The sequence below is a fragment of the Lepisosteus platostomus genome, chromosome 4, assembly GCF_059453375.1.
Source record: "Lepisosteus platostomus isolate fLepPlt1 chromosome 4, fLepPlt1.hap1, whole genome shotgun sequence".
Classification (NCBI taxonomy): Eukaryota; Metazoa; Chordata; class Actinopteri; order Semionotiformes; family Lepisosteidae; genus Lepisosteus; species Lepisosteus platostomus.
Genome location: NC_142614.1, coordinates 68,944,951 through 68,964,136, shown reverse-complemented (window position 1 = coordinate 68,964,136; position 19,186 = coordinate 68,944,951). Strand labels below are relative to the sequence as shown.

Below are 19,186 nucleotides of genomic sequence, written 5' to 3'. Positions count from 1 at the left end.
ATTGTAATTGTTGACCAAATGCTTCATGTCACTTCATATCATTGTCATGCACAAATTAACAAAGCCTCAACCTTTTTGTTATAAGTATATACAATAAGTATCGTATGGTATTCGAAAATCTGATTGCACTTTTTCCATTGTGAATGCATACTAATTCTTCCCATATTTACTGTATATGCAATCCCTAACATAAATCCCTTCACTATGGTTTAAATTTTTGGACCTTAACACATTTTTGTACAGCATATTCCTTCTCTTCCCTTTTAAATGTATTATTTGCGGTTGTTTATTTAAATTAAGAATTTTCCTGGGACACATATTGTACGGTATGTTCCAGTTAAGTGCACATGATCTCTCACCAATTGAAAAAGTTATTTCTCTGAGGCAAGCTGTTCAGTCTAAAATGAACTGTAACTCCAGATACTGTGATTGCACCTAAACCTTAAACTTGTAACATTGATGCCTGTTTTAATTACATAAATTAATATCAATTAAGAATGATTAATTTGCTCATTTTTGTCATAGTTTTGTTCTGCTTCCCACAACTTGGACATATTCCTGAAAACACTGTAGTGTTCTGATAATATATTTATCTGGCATTTGATCACCCATGGTTTGCAATAATTACTTAATATTTTATGGTTTTAACATTCAAATTCATGAAAAACTATTAAAACAAAAAAATAAATTATTTTAGAGCAAAGAGTTTTATATTTCATAATGCATGTATATTTAATATACGTTTTTTATTAGTACATACAGTATGTGCAATCATTTTCTGTAATTTGAATTAATTAAAAAATAGTGTTCAGTTATTAAAAACATATCAAAGACTTTTTATTGATGGTGCTATGGTTAGTTTGTTACCTTAATTTCTTCAACAGATCTAAGCCAATGACTCTTTGTTTACAATGTACAGGAAATCATAATGCTCTAGAAGCCTGATTGGTGTTGCAGTACGCTGATTATAATCTTCGTTGAACATTATTTTTCCTGAACATGATATAAGAGGCATTGAGTTCTGTTCCTGCAGCAAGAGCTAAATGGGGGATTAGGACTTCCATTAATCTGCCTAATGTATTATTATTATTACTACTACAAATAACAATAAGAATAATTAACAGGTGATCAAGGGTGTCTTACAGTTGCATACAGTATGTACAATATAAAGGTGCTGTGTAATACACTCTAGAACTGCAGTGTACAGTACATCATTTACATTTACACTTGAGTGACTGTTGCATAATAATCTCCACGTTGGAGAGACTTGACTGAGCATAGGTGATGAGGTCATTGAACTTGTTGAATGCCGTGCCTGGAGAAAATCAAGAAAGAAAAACACAGGAAGGAACCACGATGATCTGCCTATGAAGAGAACAATGTCTATGTGCCATTGATATTTTAATAGACTGTTACTCATTGTTTGGGGTGTTCATAACCAGCAGTTACTAGTCTAACAGGAAATGACAGGTATGAAGAGGTGAAGAATGATAGGCCATGATCTGGAAGACCACCAGTCCCAGCACCTTGCGGAGATCGATGGAGAAGTCCAAGTTTAATGGTCGCTACAGAACTCCACTTGTAGTGATGATGCCAACCTGACTCCAAGGTGCTACTGTATGTTGATCAAGTCCCCTAACCACACATGCTGTCTTTTCCGTATTCAGTAATTTCATGCTATTGAAACATTCCTCCAGGGCACATTTCCTCGTTGAAGCATCTAGTATGATTGTTTAGGATCTATGATCTATGACCATAACAGGGCAAGACAATAAAGTGCACAAGACAGAAATGCAACTTGGTGCAAAACACGTGTCTGATAGTGTGTGTTGCTTCCAATGGTGGCTACTGCTGTAACATTTCCCCCAGTTGATAAACCCTATTAATGACAAATGTTAATCATCATAATATACCTACTGTACAATATGTCTGTTTAGTAAAACATCAGTGCAGCAGCTATAAAAATTTTAAACATTTTTTTGCTGTTCAGTTTATATACTAGCTCTTAGATTACATAAACTGTACCGTGTGCTTCCTGTATTTCCTGATATATTTCTTCTTCTGAACAGATGATCTGTTATAATTAGAACAGTTGTCAAATGGTTGATGCAGTCAGGAAATGTGGTTTAATGACCAAGAGTCAATCAAAATATCACACATTCTGTAATTCTGGTAGAAATGGTAAATTTGGAAATACTCATCTACACGGATGTCTTACACGACTTTCATTGTTACTTTTACTGTAGCTATGTTTGACCAGTTATGAAGCTTGTTTTCTTAATTGGACTCGATTTCTGCTGTCGAATCAAGAAGTCAAAACAGCAGTGTTTCCCTAAAGAGGACAATGTCCCTCTCATTTTCTTCACATTCATTGTTCTTCAAATACAAAACACTAATCTTGCTAATCATTTAAAACATTGATGTGAAGAATACATTTAGCAAAACATAATTTTTCAAAACTTGTTTCCCACTTTTAGAAATTATTTTTGGTTTTCACTGTTCCTGTTTTTAGATGAACTCTCAGAAATGTGGAAATGGACTTCCCAAATTTAAGCAAAATTTTAAAAGACTGTTGAGGGCTTTTTTAATGATTAACATCTCTGCCGATTCTTCCAAGTTTCTAAATAATTTAAATTTAGATGGAAGGAATTCTGTTTCAAACATTATGAAAATTAAAAGACGTCTGATAGCCTCCGTTTAACATTTGCTGAACAACTTTCAGAAAATTCAGACTTGTGAATAGTACATTTAGGCAAAAAGACTCTAATAAAAATCTCAAGCAACCTTGAAATTTCTCAGAATCCTGGAAATCTAGAATTTAGAAAGGTACTGTACATATGGAAAGCTTGCATTGCCACATCCCTGGAGTAATGAGGTCAGGGTTCAGTCAATGACTATTATTTTGAAAATGCATTTGTATAGAAAATAAAATAATACAGCATAGCTGGGAATTTAAACCGTGCGTCAAAATGGTATTTATTTTTAAGGAAATCGTTTGGTAAGCTTCACACACAAATGCAGTGCTTCTTTTGCTAAATGGGAGATGAAAAATTCCCATTTGAATTTTGTAAAAGTACTGTAGTTTTCACCTTGTAGTTCGGATATTGCCAGTTTATGAAAGGCCTACTGTACATCACTAACTGACCCATTTACAGTACAGTTTTGTCCGAGTAGCTCCAAGCATCTCCGAATGCTCAAGCTGATGTGCTCAAGAATCTCCAAATGGACTTTATTAACTTACCAGAGCCACACCAGCTAACCATACAATGACTCCTGGGATGTCCCTAGTAACTGTAAATTCAATTCAGTTTATTTTTATATAGCACCTTTCACAAAAAGGTTGCCCCAAGGCGCTTAACAATACAATTGACGATACTGTACATCTTGTCAATACAGGACAGAAGACCAGAAGACAACGGAGGAGAGGAACCAAAGACTCCTTAGTACGGAGAAAAAAAACCTCTAGGGGTCCAAGGTCAACTGGCTGCCCAACCCCTTTGGGCATGCTAACATTATAATTTAAATGAGGGTGTAAATCCATCCAGCTGAGTCAGTCCACTTAGTGATAACTACCTTGTCATGGTGGAGAACCACATTAATAATCAACTGTCAATTTGAGGTAGGGGGGATGTAAGAAGAAAAAGTATTGATAATTCTAAGTTTCAAGTAAAGTCCTGCAGCATACAGAACATGAATAGGGTTGTGCCATAGGATGCAGAAGAAGTCAGACATTCATTTACAGCCATGCAATTAAACTGCTGCTATAAAGAGTCATAAGAGGCTTTGGGTTTCTTGTGATGTGAGCTCCGAATTATGTACTGTAAAAAACAAATCTTACAAAATATTTAGTATTAAACAGTAAAATATTGTCATACTGGGTGGCATGGTGGTAGAGTGGTTAGCAGTGGGTCAATTTCCAGCCCAGGGGTCCTGTCTCCATGGAGCTTGTATTGTACAGTATGTTCTCTCCATGTTCACATGGGTTTCCTCCGGATGCTCAGGTTTCTTCCTACAGTCCAAACTGATAGGCTAATTGGCTTCTGAGAAAACTGAGCCTGGTGGGAGCATTCCCTGCAATGGACTGGTGTCCCGGCCAGGGCGTATCCCGTTTTGCCCCCCGTTGATTGCTGGGATAGGCTCCCCCCATGACCCCGAAAGAAGGAGAGGTTCGAAAATGGATGGATATTTGATGCTTTCTCTGCAAATTTCATGACCTAAACTGGAGGACAAATACAGAAGACCCTTCATCATGTAATCATCATCATGGAATATACAGTACCAGTCTTGCTTTATGCAGTTCAGGCCTTTAACATAGGAGACCTGATATGCAGTGAGAGAAATATTGCACAATTAAACAGGTACTGTAGCTATTCAAGTGTGGAATCTTTTGTAGACTTTCGATGTGGCTCAACCTACAGTTATGCATCTGCGAAGCACCTAATGTATTCCTTTAACCATTTCAAACAAAAATACAACCACATTATTTATAGGTCACAGGCATTTAATTTGTTAAAGAGTTAATGACTTTCTAATTCTATAGAAAATAGTAACAGGAACTTCTTCAGTGATTATTACATGCTGTAATTGCAGCCTGTCCAGAAAAGAACAGGAAGAGTAGATCTGTTGTATTTTTGGTCTAGATCCAGTAAGGCACCTTAATGAATGACTGTGATATTCTAACCAACATTATAAAGTCACTTGGTTTTCAAATAAACAGGTTGAGATCATATTTATCCTGTTTGTTAACTAAGTATAAAATATGATTACAGAACTGACTTCACAGAAGGCATTCGGGAGATAAACAGTAGCTCCCTTGGTCATTCTTTCTAAAGAGCTGGTGAGATAGTACTGTCTCCTCTTGGGGGCTTCAAAGAAATGACAGACTTTAAAAGTTTTTTGCTTTCTTTGTGTGAATGCACTTGTGCGATGGAGTCTACACTGCTGACTGGAAGAGGTGTTTTTACTGTCCAAGAGCAGTTTCCATAGGATGCAGTGATGTTGACTCAAAACCAGGCTAGAATTCTGCAGAGTCAAAACAGATGCTGGGAGACAGAGACCACTTGAAACCAGGTGTGGGTTAAACCAAGCACACCTGACACCTGGGCTGCCTATACAGAGGGTTACACAGAGAAACAGTGAAAGGACAAAGAAGGATCAAAAGAAAGAGTGCTGGTTGAGAGGTCTTGAGACAGAAAAAAAGAAGTTGTGTACCTATACAATTGCGTAAAAGGTTAGGATTCAGTTAGGGCACATGATGTAGTCAGCCTAATGACAGACAAACAGGGGGCTATTGTTTAGCTAGACCTCTGAAGTGGACCTCTTCAGAAACTAGACCTGTTGCATTTGTGTTATAAATATTCCCAATAAAAGTGTGGAAAAGTGGCAAATAACCTTATTTGTTTGGAAAAATATGAGATGAGCATTGAGCTAAATTTATGTGACAATAAGTACAGTAAACGTTTTTACTGCATCAGTATAGTATATAACAAGTATTACTGAAAGCCAAAAAATGTGTCTACTTAAGACTACTCCACACTCTTATTAAAAACTGAGCTGCAAAGACGTACTCCTGTAAAATACTGGAAAAAAAACAAAGAAACCAAGGCACGTTTCTTAAATAATTTATGTACAAAATTCATGAATCAGTATCAGCACTATTTCTTTGACAATATGTGTAATTATTTAGGATCGATTTAACATTTGCTTCAGTGGCTATACATAAAAATTCAAAAGCCAAGATCTATATACTTTAATTGCTATACAATACACGCTATTTCTGTTTTTATAAAGATAAATATTTGTGCAAGAGTTCACATTTAAAAAAATAACATAAGAACAAATGACAACAACAACAAAAGATAAACGCTTGCACATCTTGGCACGAGGTATGCACACAAAATACAGCATCACTCTTCAAACACAGCAAGACAGTAGATTCTAAGTATCCCCAAATCACTTCACAAAGGAACAGCTGTCCACCCTTTTCAATTACCAAGATTTCAATTATGTTTAATAATAGCTGGACAAAGCCATTAAATTCTTAACACTGCCCCTAGTAGTCAAGCACAGTTCCTGCATGCTACTGTAAATTCTCATAAAGATAAACTGTATAATGTCAAGGGTAATAATAACATTCTAAAAATCATTACTGCAAAGAAAATGATTTTTAAAAACAATGCATTTAATGTAATTAAGACATTTCTGTTTTGGTAAATGGGAATAAAAAATTGAATGTAAATCTTTATTGGTTTTTCATACTGGCTGTTATTTCATTATTATTTGTGACGGACAGACATCCTAGGGGCCAATAGGTGACTAGAGTCTTATTAGAGGAACACTGGCTTAATTCATTTTTTACTGACATTAAGAGCCTGAAAGAACAAGACACTTTTATTGGAACTGATAAGACAAAATCATTGTTGTTTATACAAAAGCTCTTCTCATTCTAGTTCACCAGGTAGTCGGTTGCAAGAAACACAAGACGTTTCGAACCAGAGGATTTACACATTTCGTTAGAGGAACTTTGAGATCAACAGGTGCAGTACAGTACGTACACACCACAGTGGAACCATTACATGTTTGTGCCATTGATTAGATTTCTTCTATGTAGCCAAAACTACTTTATCATAAAATCTTCCTTGAGTCTAAATTTTGTAAATACATGTATTCCTACTAACTCAGTAAAGTAACTACTGCACTAATACAATTTCAGTACTTAAACATTCCTACACCATTTGACTGCTCCTGGGCTGCTCTAAAGGCTGAAAAACAGCTTTTCCTCTCATACTCTTCTCTTAGTGGTGAAAATAAGAAATTGGCAAGTCCCCTTACTGGAATTCTAATCAAAGACAACTTTTAAAATATACAACAACATACAAACTGATTCAAGTTAATTTTCTCATCTCTTTTGGACACAGTTATAATATGACTTTAGCAAAACGTTTTGGCTAGAACTGGATACCAGCTGGGATGCCTCTGAAATACAGTACACTGAAAGAGAATTCTGGGAACTGGATATCTTTCCATCCATAGATTAAAGATACTTCCATAATATAATATGACAACCGGAAACGATGTATGTTACTGCACAAAGGCACAGAGAATAACTTGGAAACAAAACTAATAAGAAAATTGTGGTTTTCTACTTACTGTAGCCATAGTAAATGAGCAGTCATTATTTAGTGTGATCTTTGATTTGGACGTGTTGGACAGTGAAGATTGAACCATTGGTAGCCAGAAACCTTGGGTTAGCAGAACATGGTTTAAACTGCATACTGGAGAAAGTTGAAAAGGGATGCTGCATTTTAAAAAAACTTTAACACCAACGACGACAAAAGGAAATCATGATAAAGTTGCACACACTCTTTTCGCTCTTCATCGAACTAGTTATGTGACAAAAGAAATTTGTGGTTTTAAAAAAAGATTAAACGTGCAAAAAGGGGGAAAACTCTCTAATACAGCCTTTTTTTCCAGTTTGGTCCAATTTAGAAAGATAAAAACAATCTATCAGGTCCTTTTGAAGATTAAATACGCGTACTAAGAGAATGGAACTGTTACCCTTCAATACAGAATTATTGATTTTTTAAATTTGGCAGAGCCACAGTAAGGCCTCAGTGCAGGGAAACGCAACATAAAAAGAGATGGTTTGCACATTAGTCTGCTCATTTCTGTAAAACCAATGTTTTGCCAGGGTCTCTACTGATTGAGCATAAAAGAAAACAGACAACTGTCTTTAAAAGATGTCACTGAATACACAACTGATTACATTTCGCACCTACAGTATAGATTAGAACAATGGACAGATCAGAGCCCCACACTCAAAACCACCCATAATGATCTGGTGTTAAAATACGGAGAGTCAGTGTTTTGTTTTATTTACATGTGTAATAACTATTTCCAAAGGTCAGATTCAGCATTTGCAGAGACAGGTCTTATGCTCTGCGTCTAGATACCATTGTGACTGTGCTTTAAATGACAGCCAGGTTACTTTTATTTCAGTTTCAAAACAGTATGTCAGTCTTCAACAATCCTTGAAAATAGGTTTTCAAGCCTCTGCAACTGAACTGTGCAACAAGTTACTTTAGGCTGGGAATGAGATTGTGAAAGACAACTGACTCAAACTGAAACTTCAGATGCTGATTCACATCCCCTTTACAGATTTGCTTTTAATCCATTTTATCCATTTGTAACTCTTTCAATAAAGAGATTTTTACAAGTAGTAAAAGAGAAAGGAACCACCTCTGAAGTTGTCATGAATAAAAGAAATATAATTGAAACTAAATCCAATGCTATTCAACCAAAATGTTTGTTTTCTGTGGATATAATCCACATATGATGATGACCCTTGATTGCATGATTAGAGTGTGACAAACATGCAAACTCACATGAGTTGAAATTGCAAATCTTTAGCACTACACAGTCCTGAAAATCTATGTGACAAGCAAGCAAAATATGTAGTCCAACTTGCACTAAGGGAAGGCACTCTGTGGGTACTTATTCTATCAAACTACTGCTACAACTAGAGTGGAATTTTATACAAGGCCTTCCATAAACTGGTCGATGCACTCTCAAGAACAGGGAAGACATCAAAATAAAGTGGATAACAAAAAACTCATTAACCTTCAACCACTAAATAATTAAATTAACTTTCTTTTACTTATGTGATATCTGAAAAAGCTATACAGCACATTACACATGAAACTGTCAGATTAATCAGTAGGCTACAATAGCTAAGACCACAGAATGCTAATTTAGTGAACGTAAGGTTCATATAAAATCCCATGCTTCTGGTAATCATGTTTTAGTAAACAAATATCTCCTAATTATATCTGTTATGTTCAGTAATACGTTTTAAAAATTATTTCAGTTGCAGACCATGGAATACGCATGGATGTATTGTATACATGGTTACTGTGCAATAATCCATACAGCCATGCAACTCACACATACTGGACACAACAATCTACAGTACAAAAAATGTTTTCGGTACATGCTAAGGTCATTTTCTCAACATACTGTGAAAATAAAGTCAGTGTTTCTGCACAGTTAATGGTGTCTTAATTAATGGAATAAATGCTGGTTCTATCTTAAAGGTGCTCAAAGTTTAACAGAAAACATTACATTCTGGATTTGTAAATTTAAATGAATTAATATTTATATTTAGTGTGCTGCGATTTCTGTTTATTACACAGCAACACAACTTGGGTAAAAAGACAATTCATTGGCTACAATAAGATCCCAGTTAACCAAATTATAATCATTGCCCTCTGTGGTACAGACTGTTTAATGTTTTTTATCATTATTATTCATAATTATTTTAAAATTGTATTTGAAATTACTGTATTCTATAAACAATACCGATCTGTTGAAAAGACTGTAGCACATAGTACAATATATAACTGAGTGTAGAACCATATGTACACATATCAACTTGTAAACTGCAGGACTAAATACAAATTAATCAGATTATAAGATTAGTGATCAGAGTCCACTGTTAACTGTGCTTAAGGTATTGATGAGGCAAAACTCACAATGGCTCAGATGCTAATTAAAAAGCATCTTTTCTTGTTCTCGGATTTGCATGTTTTCTGTCTTTTTAACTGGGAAACCAAATCAGCCAAAGACTAATTTAAAGAGATGTCACCTGACAGAAAATAAACAAAGAACCTGCAGGACACTATTTGCATTTAACAGCATACAGTCCATGTCCATGCATCACATCTGTAGCTAATAAAGAAATATAAGGCAAGGGCTGTAGATGAAACACAGCTAAAACAAATGAAAAGGAGATAAATATTCCAGTCCAGAAATGTAACTGAACAGGATTTCTTTTCCAAACCAGTTTACGACGCCTCACATAAAATCAAAGCCAGACAAGCAGCCTGATCCGCTGATCAGTAGAGACCGTGGCAGAGACACAAGGCAGATGGAGAGGAGTACGCGCTATAGCACCCATTGTGCAGAGAGAGAGCCCACCGGAGAAACACTCCAGGGGCCCGGCGCAGCCCTGACGCCAGCACACCGCCCCCTCCTCATCTCCCCTCCTCGGCAGAGCGTATCTCCGACTTGAGCTTGACGAACTCGCGGGCGACCTCGTCGTTGGTGCGCTGGGACAGGATGCGCAGCACCGTCAGGCCCGTCTCGTCCATGTGCACCCGCCGCCCCAGCGGGCACCAGCAGGCACAGCTGCCCTTGTCGGCCAGGTCGCGCAGCTGCATGACGGCGATGCCGAGCACGCGGTCCTCCCGGGCGAAGCAGTAGTCCTTCACACACACCTGCAGCTCGTAGCACTCCGGCCCGTCCTCGTTCCCCAGGATACTGCACAGGAAGACAGCATGGGCCCATGAACTTAGAACATAATGGGTTTTTAAATACAGGGGTAAAACAGTCCTCCCCCACTATCTCTACACAGTAATGCCATGCTTAGAGCTCCTTCCATTAGTGTTGATTCCCTATAGCACTCTTTGTCCTGGCTGTCAATTTATTTGTTCCAAATACACCTATAGAAGAGGAGAATGGCTGTTTTAGCTGTCGAGAATGCACATACTGTACAGGCCAGGCAGATGCACCTGGAGCGCACTTAGCACAGGCTATTCGCTGAGCGTCAAGCTACTATTTGCGCTGAAGAGAAACTGTGGCAAGAAGACGGCGCTCAAGCTCTCAGCCAACGAGACCGTGGTATGATATGTATATCGTACGGCCAGAGCCATTTGGAATCGCTTGTCAAAAAGAAGTATTAAATGACCCCAGGATAAAACCAGCCTGGCCCCTACAAGCAGATGTAGCTCCTCCCATCAGTCTCCCACTGCTGCCAAGTGGGAGGAGGGAAGGCAGACAGGGGTTAGTCTACACAAGCTGTGACTGAATACTTTGGGGAGTAGCCAAATATTATGCATTTTTGCAAACAATTTAATAATAAACCTTTTTTCTGTATCAAGTGGATTTTTTTAAATCATATTTAGAGGTAATATTATCAACACTTCCAATACTGATACCCCAATGAAGCCCTGATACTTCACTGATACTGTATATGAAAGAAACAGTGTACATACTGTAGGAACACATCCCCACTGAACCCAGGCTAGAACTGTCACTATTAGCATGGATTCCCACAGAGCTCCTTTATCTGCAACACATCCTCAGCGCTTCATGCTGTATCTGTGTGTCTTTCTGGCATAGAGAGAGGCAGACCAGCACTAACACTGACCTTACAAACACCTGTCTGGAAGCGACTTTTAACCTTTGACATAAACTGCATGTTTTTTGGTTTCACATTCGTTTTCTGTTCTCTGTATCCCGCACTAAGGCACAGTAAGTAAATGAAACTTTGCTCGCAGAACGACTGGCAGAAACATTTCATTCAGGACTGAAAGCAGGGATCTGCCGAAAGAAAAGTGCTGTCATCTGTCGACTGAGACTCTCTCAGAGGTACTTACAAGTGAAAGGTCTCATTGTACTTCGGAGCCCAACTGTTGTTCTTGGACTTTGTCGTAAACTTGCGCTTCTTGTCGCTCATGTGCGGCCCAATCATCGTCACCTCCACGAAGGGACGGAACATTCCAGAGGTCTGCCATTTCAGGTCATTAGCAGCCACGACTGAAATGGCAAGAAAGCTGCAGTGTCAGGTAAGCCAGCACAAAATATCGATGTACAGTACATGGCAATGTCATTTAAAAATACCGTAGATCATCACCCCACAAGAAGAACATTGTCTTAACTGAATTGTCATGGTTTAAATGAATGGGAGTGACGGAATTTGAACATTAAGCAATTTTGTTCCTTGTGTTTTGTTTAAACAGCGATTTTCATTCCCAAGGTGCTTTACACATGGGAGGAAACCCACCTAATCCACCACAAAATTACAGCTGCTACAATGTACTGTACCAGCTGCCCCACTTACACAACAGATTTGCTCAAGAGGATTCACCAATTAAAATAAGGTGGAACTTCAGGTAAGCTAGACTGTACAAGCCCAGAGTGTAATTAAGCCAGCTCAGCTCCCCTACAGTTCCACCTTATGTCTCCATACACCCAGCAGGGGCATTAGTTTGGTCCTTCTGGTACAGAAGAAAAAGCACCACTTATGTGTCCACTAAAGCCTTTTGTGGCAGCAACTTGGATTTCCTTGAAATTGTGATTAAAACCTTTTAAGAGGGAATTCTGGAGCAGAGGCATTCAGTCTGAACCCCACAGCTGGTAACTTCACAACATTGGCTCCTCAGCCAAGCACAGACACCAGATGACGTAAGCAGTGGTTCCTCTCGTACCGAGAAAGATTACTACTGAAGCAATACAGTAAATCAACAGTAGGGTAAAAGGAACCTTTCTCATGATGGTCTAATCCTAGCTCAAATTAGCAGTTGTTGGGTGAACAATCCAACACTGGTTTTTAGCTGTGCTTCACAATTATCATAAGAGGTAACATTGATGGCTCAAAAAGCAACACTGCTCGCTAAGTCCCGTTCCAGTAACGAATAGGCCTGGCCTAGCTTAGTTTCTAAGATCAGGCTACAAGACAGTATTACCGCTGCCACAATTTACTTCTGAAAATGAATCAATATAAAAAATAATTCAGCCTAATGAGTTTAGGAAGCACAACCTACCTGGCTTTGGAACGGCTATACAGGCTATTACACGTCAGCCACATTTCACAATGGGTTATTAACAGCAGCAGATTTGCAAATGACTTATCATGGGGATACCAACTTTTGGCCACGATTTCGTCACATGTAGGAAACATAGAATGCATTGAATCAAATCTCATGATGCCAACCAACGTACTGAAAGTTGTTGTAGATTTCCCCCATTGAAAAGGCACATTATTGCACAGGAATTCCCAGTGGATCTTTACAAGGCACACACCCTAGACACTTGTTACCTGTCTGCTGGCTCACCTTTCACTGTGACCTTGTGCTCTCCTGTCCCTGGATGTGTGAACAGATCCACCTGTATGGACACCTCCCCCACTGGGTCATCGACTCCCGACCCTGTAGTTCATGGACAAAACATCGTCAGGACAGCCTTATCAGAATAGCAGCCTCCCCTGGCATCCATCTATAGCCACGGTGTAACATTACAGCAGGCAAGGTGTGCATCCAGTCCAGCATGCTTCTGCGACATTCACCTACTCTACCCCTCAGATTCACAAGGCCACTGTTTTCACTCCTCCAGGGCCACAGTGTCTTCTGAGTGTTGCCCCACCTGAGTACCAGTGCACCACCACCATAAACTGGTGATAGCTCACAGAAATCCATAAAACCTGCCGGGTTGTGGCTCTCAAGGACTGGAGCTATGCCTCACTGGTCTAACATGGTCCCACTGTTGGAGAGTCTATGTTGGAACACCCAGATGTATTGAAATATGCACACTTGCACATACTGTATACACTCAGAAAGCAAAGCTTTATACTGTATATTCACAGCCCTGCTGTAAAACAATGAAGCCAGGTCACAGTAAACTGACCTGGTCCTGATTGTTTCTTTGAGGGGAGAGTTTTAAGAGTACTGAAAGATACTAGAATGCTGCTTGAATTCTATAAACTCCAATACACTCCACGATCCTCCTTTATTCGCTATAGATGTTTTTTTTCTTGCGCTCAGCTGTCCTAGAATTAGGGTTTGTGTACTCTACCAGCCTACTGTGGAAATGAGAATCTAGTTATGTCCCGTGTCCTAAAACAATGACTTCACTCTCTGATCCCTTTTCCCAACCTGACAGAGGGATGTCGATTCTTTATTGAAACTCACTGCACCCTTGTTGCTGATGAAGACATCTTCAAGAAGAGAGAGGCCAGGACAAATCCTACCAGCCCTCAGGCCCATGCTAAAATACTATATATCTCCTGAGACTTTCTGTGAGTTACTATACAGTATGCTGCCTTCTAAAAACATTTACACAAAGACTGCCCCTACTCCACGTGACTGACCAGCCTGTTCCACACCGACTCTGTCAGCATGCTTGAAGGCTGAGCACTTGAAGGGTGTTTGTAGGTGTGACAGAACAGACAGCTTTACATTTACAGGTGAGGCAGGAAAGGTGTATGCTTGTAAGGTACAGTTTTGTTCAAGAGGTGGGGAGATTTTTAAAACTGTACAGCTTTGGTAGTTTCTAAGTCTCACAGAAAGATTACTCAAACTAATCTTTAGGGGTTATACACACCCTGGATGTTAATATACAAAACATACTGTGCATAAAGCAGTTTCTCTTCCATCGTTACCAAGGCACACAATTAACAAAACCTTTCTAGTCAAATTGTAGTCCAGGCTTTGATGTGAAACAGCACACTTATAAAAACATACAGGCATGCATCTCATTACCTTATCATTTAACAAAAGACCTCTTTTGTGCTACATGCAGTAAGCATTTGTGCTTAATTCCTGTGCAGTAACATTCTCTATCAGTAAGTCAGTGAAATACAGTTACCAACAACAGTTACAAACTCCATTATTGATTTAAGCATTTTTCTGTTTTCTTCATTCGACTCTGTTTTCACATCTATTTACTGCATAATGACCTTCCCCTTTTCTGCTTGTTTTGTTTATGTCCAATTCCATTTTCCCCTAAGCTTTACTTCCTCAGTCCTTGTCTTTTCTATTCTTTCACAAATGTTAAAACACATCTAGATTTTTTAAAATATATATACTTAAACCAAGTCTCAAATTGGTTCTTAAATGCATTTTAATTCAAATTTTCCCCACCTCAATTTTGATGAACACCAATCTCACTGAGTTAGGCAAGAGTCGACTTGTGTAAACTCGATTTGACAGTGAAGTAAAAACCTCCTGTGGGTTATATTATAAAATTCTTGTGTTATGGAAAGTTTATAGCACTGTAGTAGTTCAAGTAGGCAGCTGCGTCAGCATGCGTAGGCTGCAAAGGAACAAATAAAGGTTTATTCCATGCTGAAAAGAGAAGAAAAGAGACACGTTTCTCACGCCCGAGGTGTCACACACCTGAAGAAGGCTCCACAGCCGAAACGTTGAGTCTCTTTTCAGAATAGAATAAACCTGTACTTGTACCTTTATAGCACTGTACATTACAAACATAGAAAGCAAGCAGTATGGAAAGCTCCTTGAGTAAATTTGATGTACTCTCCAGCAGGGCTCTGCTTTATACTTCAGTTTCACACGTACGGTAACCGCCTCAGGTCATTTTAAGCTTTTTCACTGAAAAAGCTGTAATCAACCCGTATTGCAGTCAAGCCAGGGAAGCACCCAAGTGGGTTTATTATTTTTATCGTCTACTACTTTATGTTGATTTTAATTACTGAAAAGTATAACTGCAGGGTCATGAAACGAAAAATCAGTATGCTGTACATTTTTAAATGTATGTCATTTTTGGTGTTTAATGATCGTAATTAAAGAGTTTTAAAACTTGTTTCGTTTATTGTCAGTTCATTTCTGTCTCTGCTTGTTCTCTCTCTACTGTACCTCATCGACTGCTCCTCTCTCTCGCCCTCGGCCCTCCTCCCCCTGATCAGCGCACACACCTCTTAACCGTTAAAGGACAATAATGGTTATTATGAGGCTGCAGTTCTGCTCCCCTGTTCCTCTTTCCTCACTCGCAGACACAGCCAGGGCAGTAGAGGGTCGCTGCAATGTCACGGATGGTAATTCTCGAAACGTCTTCACACAATGGCTAAGAACTTCCGTAAAATCTGGCTTCCGTCTCTACCTAAAATTTGTGTCGTGTAAAGACTTGCAAAACCGAACTCTTATGTAACCCAGGGAGCTGGTAGAGTTGTTTTCTTCTGTTCCTTTTAATATTAAACCCAATGTACTTTCATATAAATAAGATATTTATATGAGCTTTGTAATATTTAACAGAATTTGATTAGTAAAGTAACTGGCATATTAAAACTTTCGTCCTTAAACACTTTAACCTTTATTGGTTATACCTGAAGGGCTGTTTCAGAAGACACTTCAATAACACTTTGTGTGACCAACATTAACATTATGCAATTGCATATTAATTGTATTTGTACTGATGCATTGCTACTTTTCAATAATGGTTAAGTAGAAGGTACAGAGTTTTCAGAAAAAGAAAACAAGGTGAAAGGGCCATCCATCTCCCTTAATCCAGTTTGCTCTTGTTAATGAACTGTTAAATGGTGAAACGTCTGACTCAGATTAGTCAAATGTAAACTGAATCAGACACAAATACGTAACATGTACTATATAAGGTAATCTCTTTTAATGCTATTATTACTGTCATCATCCTGTCAATTTTGTTGTTTGTTAAATGTTAATTGAAAGTAATAAAGCATAATTTAACAACAATGTAATATGTAATTGAGTAGCTATTTAATCTCAATTTGTGCCACTCGCAATACAGCTTTATTGAACTAATTAGGTGAGAGGGATTGTTAGTGGAGGGGTACCATGTCATTCACAATGGTAGATGGGTCCTATGGAGAGATAAGGGAGGTGAGGGAAGGGAAACTGGGGGGCTCGTGGTCTGGCTGCAATGTTGTCTCTTTCAGGACACATCATCAGCCCCAAACATACCCTTGTCTGGACGCACATCCTCGTTAGCAGTAAATCTTATACCCTTTCCATTATGAACTGGTAGGAGAAGCAAGGCAAGAATAAAAGGAGAAACAAAACAGATAAAGTAACAAAAGAATAAAAAACACATGCCAAGTTAAAGTACTGTACATACAGTAGGCTAGGAGACGCCAACTATCACTCTCAATGACTCAATCGAGTGCTTAAGTCATTGCTCTGAGTCTTGCTAACACCCATTCCAGTGTTGATTCCAGGAGTACAGGGATGATGCTCTCATGTAATCTTAGATTATTTATCACAGTAGAGACCATAATAATCTGAACGATACGAAAAATGGTGAACAGTCAGAGTTGACAGACAGATATTATAAAAACACTGTTTGGATCTCCTCTGCGACCCTATACTGAATAAAGATGTTAAGAAATTGGATGAATGTTCAGATTTTTGATGAGCTGGCAACCTAGGGTTAAAATATAGCGTGTTAAACAAACAACATCCAATACGAAAGAAGTCATGTTTTTGTATGCTGAAGTAGACAGAAACAAGCAGAATCAAAGTGCACATGTAGTATAAGCCTTTCAGTTCAGTTAGAATTTCTGGAGATGATGGCAAAATACTCAGAAGAGCTGGTTAAAAGTCCCAAATTTCACACAAGGCTTTAGAAATTCTCACATACAGCACAGCTTAGTCTGACATTGACAAGTGTTGCCTTCATCTTTGTAAAGGCAGAACTTTCTTGTCATTTCTTTTCCCTCAGCTTCTTTTATTTTTGACCTCACAGGGTTTGCTCGCGGAACTGAGCAACATGCATTGCAGTTCCTCCAAGTTACCACATCTCCTTCTCTGGAAAGGCTCTTGAACAGCAGGAGTGGGACGGAGCGCGGGTCTTACCCTGAGCAGTCTGGGTCTGGACGAAGGTCTTGATGAGTGTGTCTGTGGTCTGCGTGTAGAGGGACAGAGCGTAGCGCAGTGACTGCAGCTCTGGGCTCTTCTCCAGGAATGTCTTCTTCAGGCCATTGCCTCCTGCGTGGAAATATTGCTGCAGGACAGACAGAGCAGAGAGCAGGAAGTTGTAAAATTCAGACCTCTCCCCTGCCAAAAAAAAGTCATTTCTTGTGTTGTTTTGTTCAGAATCCTCTATTTCTTAATTTGTCAACAGACAAAAAAACAGGAATTCCATCTTCCTTTTCCATCGACACGACGATACTACCATGGTGGTACTTTTTTCTTTTAGGTGGTGCCAAACAGTAATATTGAGAAAACAAACCCTCCTTTGGGAACAAAATTTGTGATTATTCTTAAAAGATAACTAGAATCCCTTTAGTTTATGAGAAGGTCACGCACAGCTTGTCTAGTCTAATGCAGACTAGTATACTGTGTAGCGCAACAAGCATTTACCTCAGATCTTTCCTTTGCCATATTTGCAGCAAATTACAGTATGAACATACCTCAAAAGAAAATAAAAGTTACGCAGCATCACTGCATTCAAAAGTAAAAGTTAAATTTTCAAACAAATCTGTAGTGAAATTGGTATTTTCCATGTGCAAAAATGTAATGTACTGTACCCCCTTCCTACCCTGATGTACCTTAATTGTATCCAGTGCCAGATCCATGACGGCACACTGCTTCGGGGTGAGGCTTCTAGTTTCATCCCGTACCATGTGATCCTGCAAAAGCAATCACAGGAGATATGGGCTCTTGTTCTGTGTACTTGGATTATGTACCTGTCCATCTTCCCAGCAATGTCTCTTTTTCTTTAAGGACAATATCTCCTCATTACCCAGTGATGCTTAAAAAGACAGACCCAGATCCTAGTCCAAGATTCAAGCCCCCAGGTAGAAATTTGGGATCTACATGTCAGGAAAAGCTCTCATTCTTTTTCACCTAGTAGTAATTGCAACACCTTAACAATATTACTAAACAGAGGAGAAACCTGTGGATGAAGTGGGCACTTCATGTAATATGTCATTTAATGTTAATTAATGGTTCTACAGCAGGGATGCTCAGAGTTTACAGAGCCTACCGAAGGCTGCACTTCATGGCTGCTGAGAATCGGGGACCACAATCTGACAACCGCATGGATCGCAATGTAAAAGAACCTATTTTAGTCTTCCGTTGCGATTATGATCAATTTCAAATCCTGGAGTAATTAAGTGTAGGCACAAAACAGATCAGCTCATTCACTATCAATTATTTCTGTTGCCATAAATAGCAAGACTGTTACACATGAGCAACTGATTAAATCTTAATGTACAGAGACGTATTGGTTTTAAAAGTGATTTAATGAATAAAAACATGACTATAACATGACACATTTCTCAGTAAGATGCTGTGTAGGATGCAACGCAAAAGGATTACCCTCATTTAAAGTACTACAAAACAGAAACTAAGCAACCATTGCTATGCTTAGTTAGCATTGCGCAATGCATTTTAAAATTGAACTCTGGGAGAAAAAAAAGATTTATTGTAAAAGTAAATGTTTAATCTTACAGAATATTTTTAAAATTACTTGTCTGGCAAGTCTTACTTTCATACAGTGTCCTGGTAGTGCGGGCTAAACTGGAGGATACAATCAGGCACAAAATTCATTGTGCACCATTGCTCTAGAACCACATACAGTACAGTATCCTTCTCTTGTGTAAAGGCAGGACTGTATATGTGAACCAGCCTGCAGCACTGTT

The 19,186-nt window shown here is 38.7% G+C and overlaps 1 protein-coding gene across 7 annotated transcripts in view; it reads right to left on the bottom strand.

Moving 5' to 3' along the window:
- Positions 1–5,605: 5,605 nt before the first annotated feature.
- LOC148673703 (protein unc-13 homolog B-like) overlaps positions 5,606–19,186 on the bottom strand; it is a 256,318-nt gene continuing 242,737 nt past the window's right edge. For 6 of the 7 annotated variants that reach the window (XM_088630487.1, XM_088630488.1, XM_088630490.1 and 3 more), the window contains 6 exons: positions 18,092–18,172; positions 17,397–17,544; positions 16,506–16,562; positions 12,894–12,986; positions 11,436–11,595; positions 5,606–10,317 (listed from right to left, as the gene is read on the bottom strand). In XM_088630487.1, the coding sequence (XP_088486613.1) occupies positions 10,032–10,317; positions 11,436–11,595; positions 12,894–12,986; positions 16,506–16,562; positions 17,397–17,544; positions 18,092–18,172 (825 nt within the window). In that variant the 3' untranslated portion in view covers positions 5,606–10,031. The remainder of the gene's footprint in view (positions 10,318–11,435; positions 11,596–12,893; positions 12,987–16,505; positions 16,563–17,396; positions 17,545–18,091; positions 18,173–19,186) is intronic. The other variant, XM_088630485.1, reaches the window with a different exon arrangement.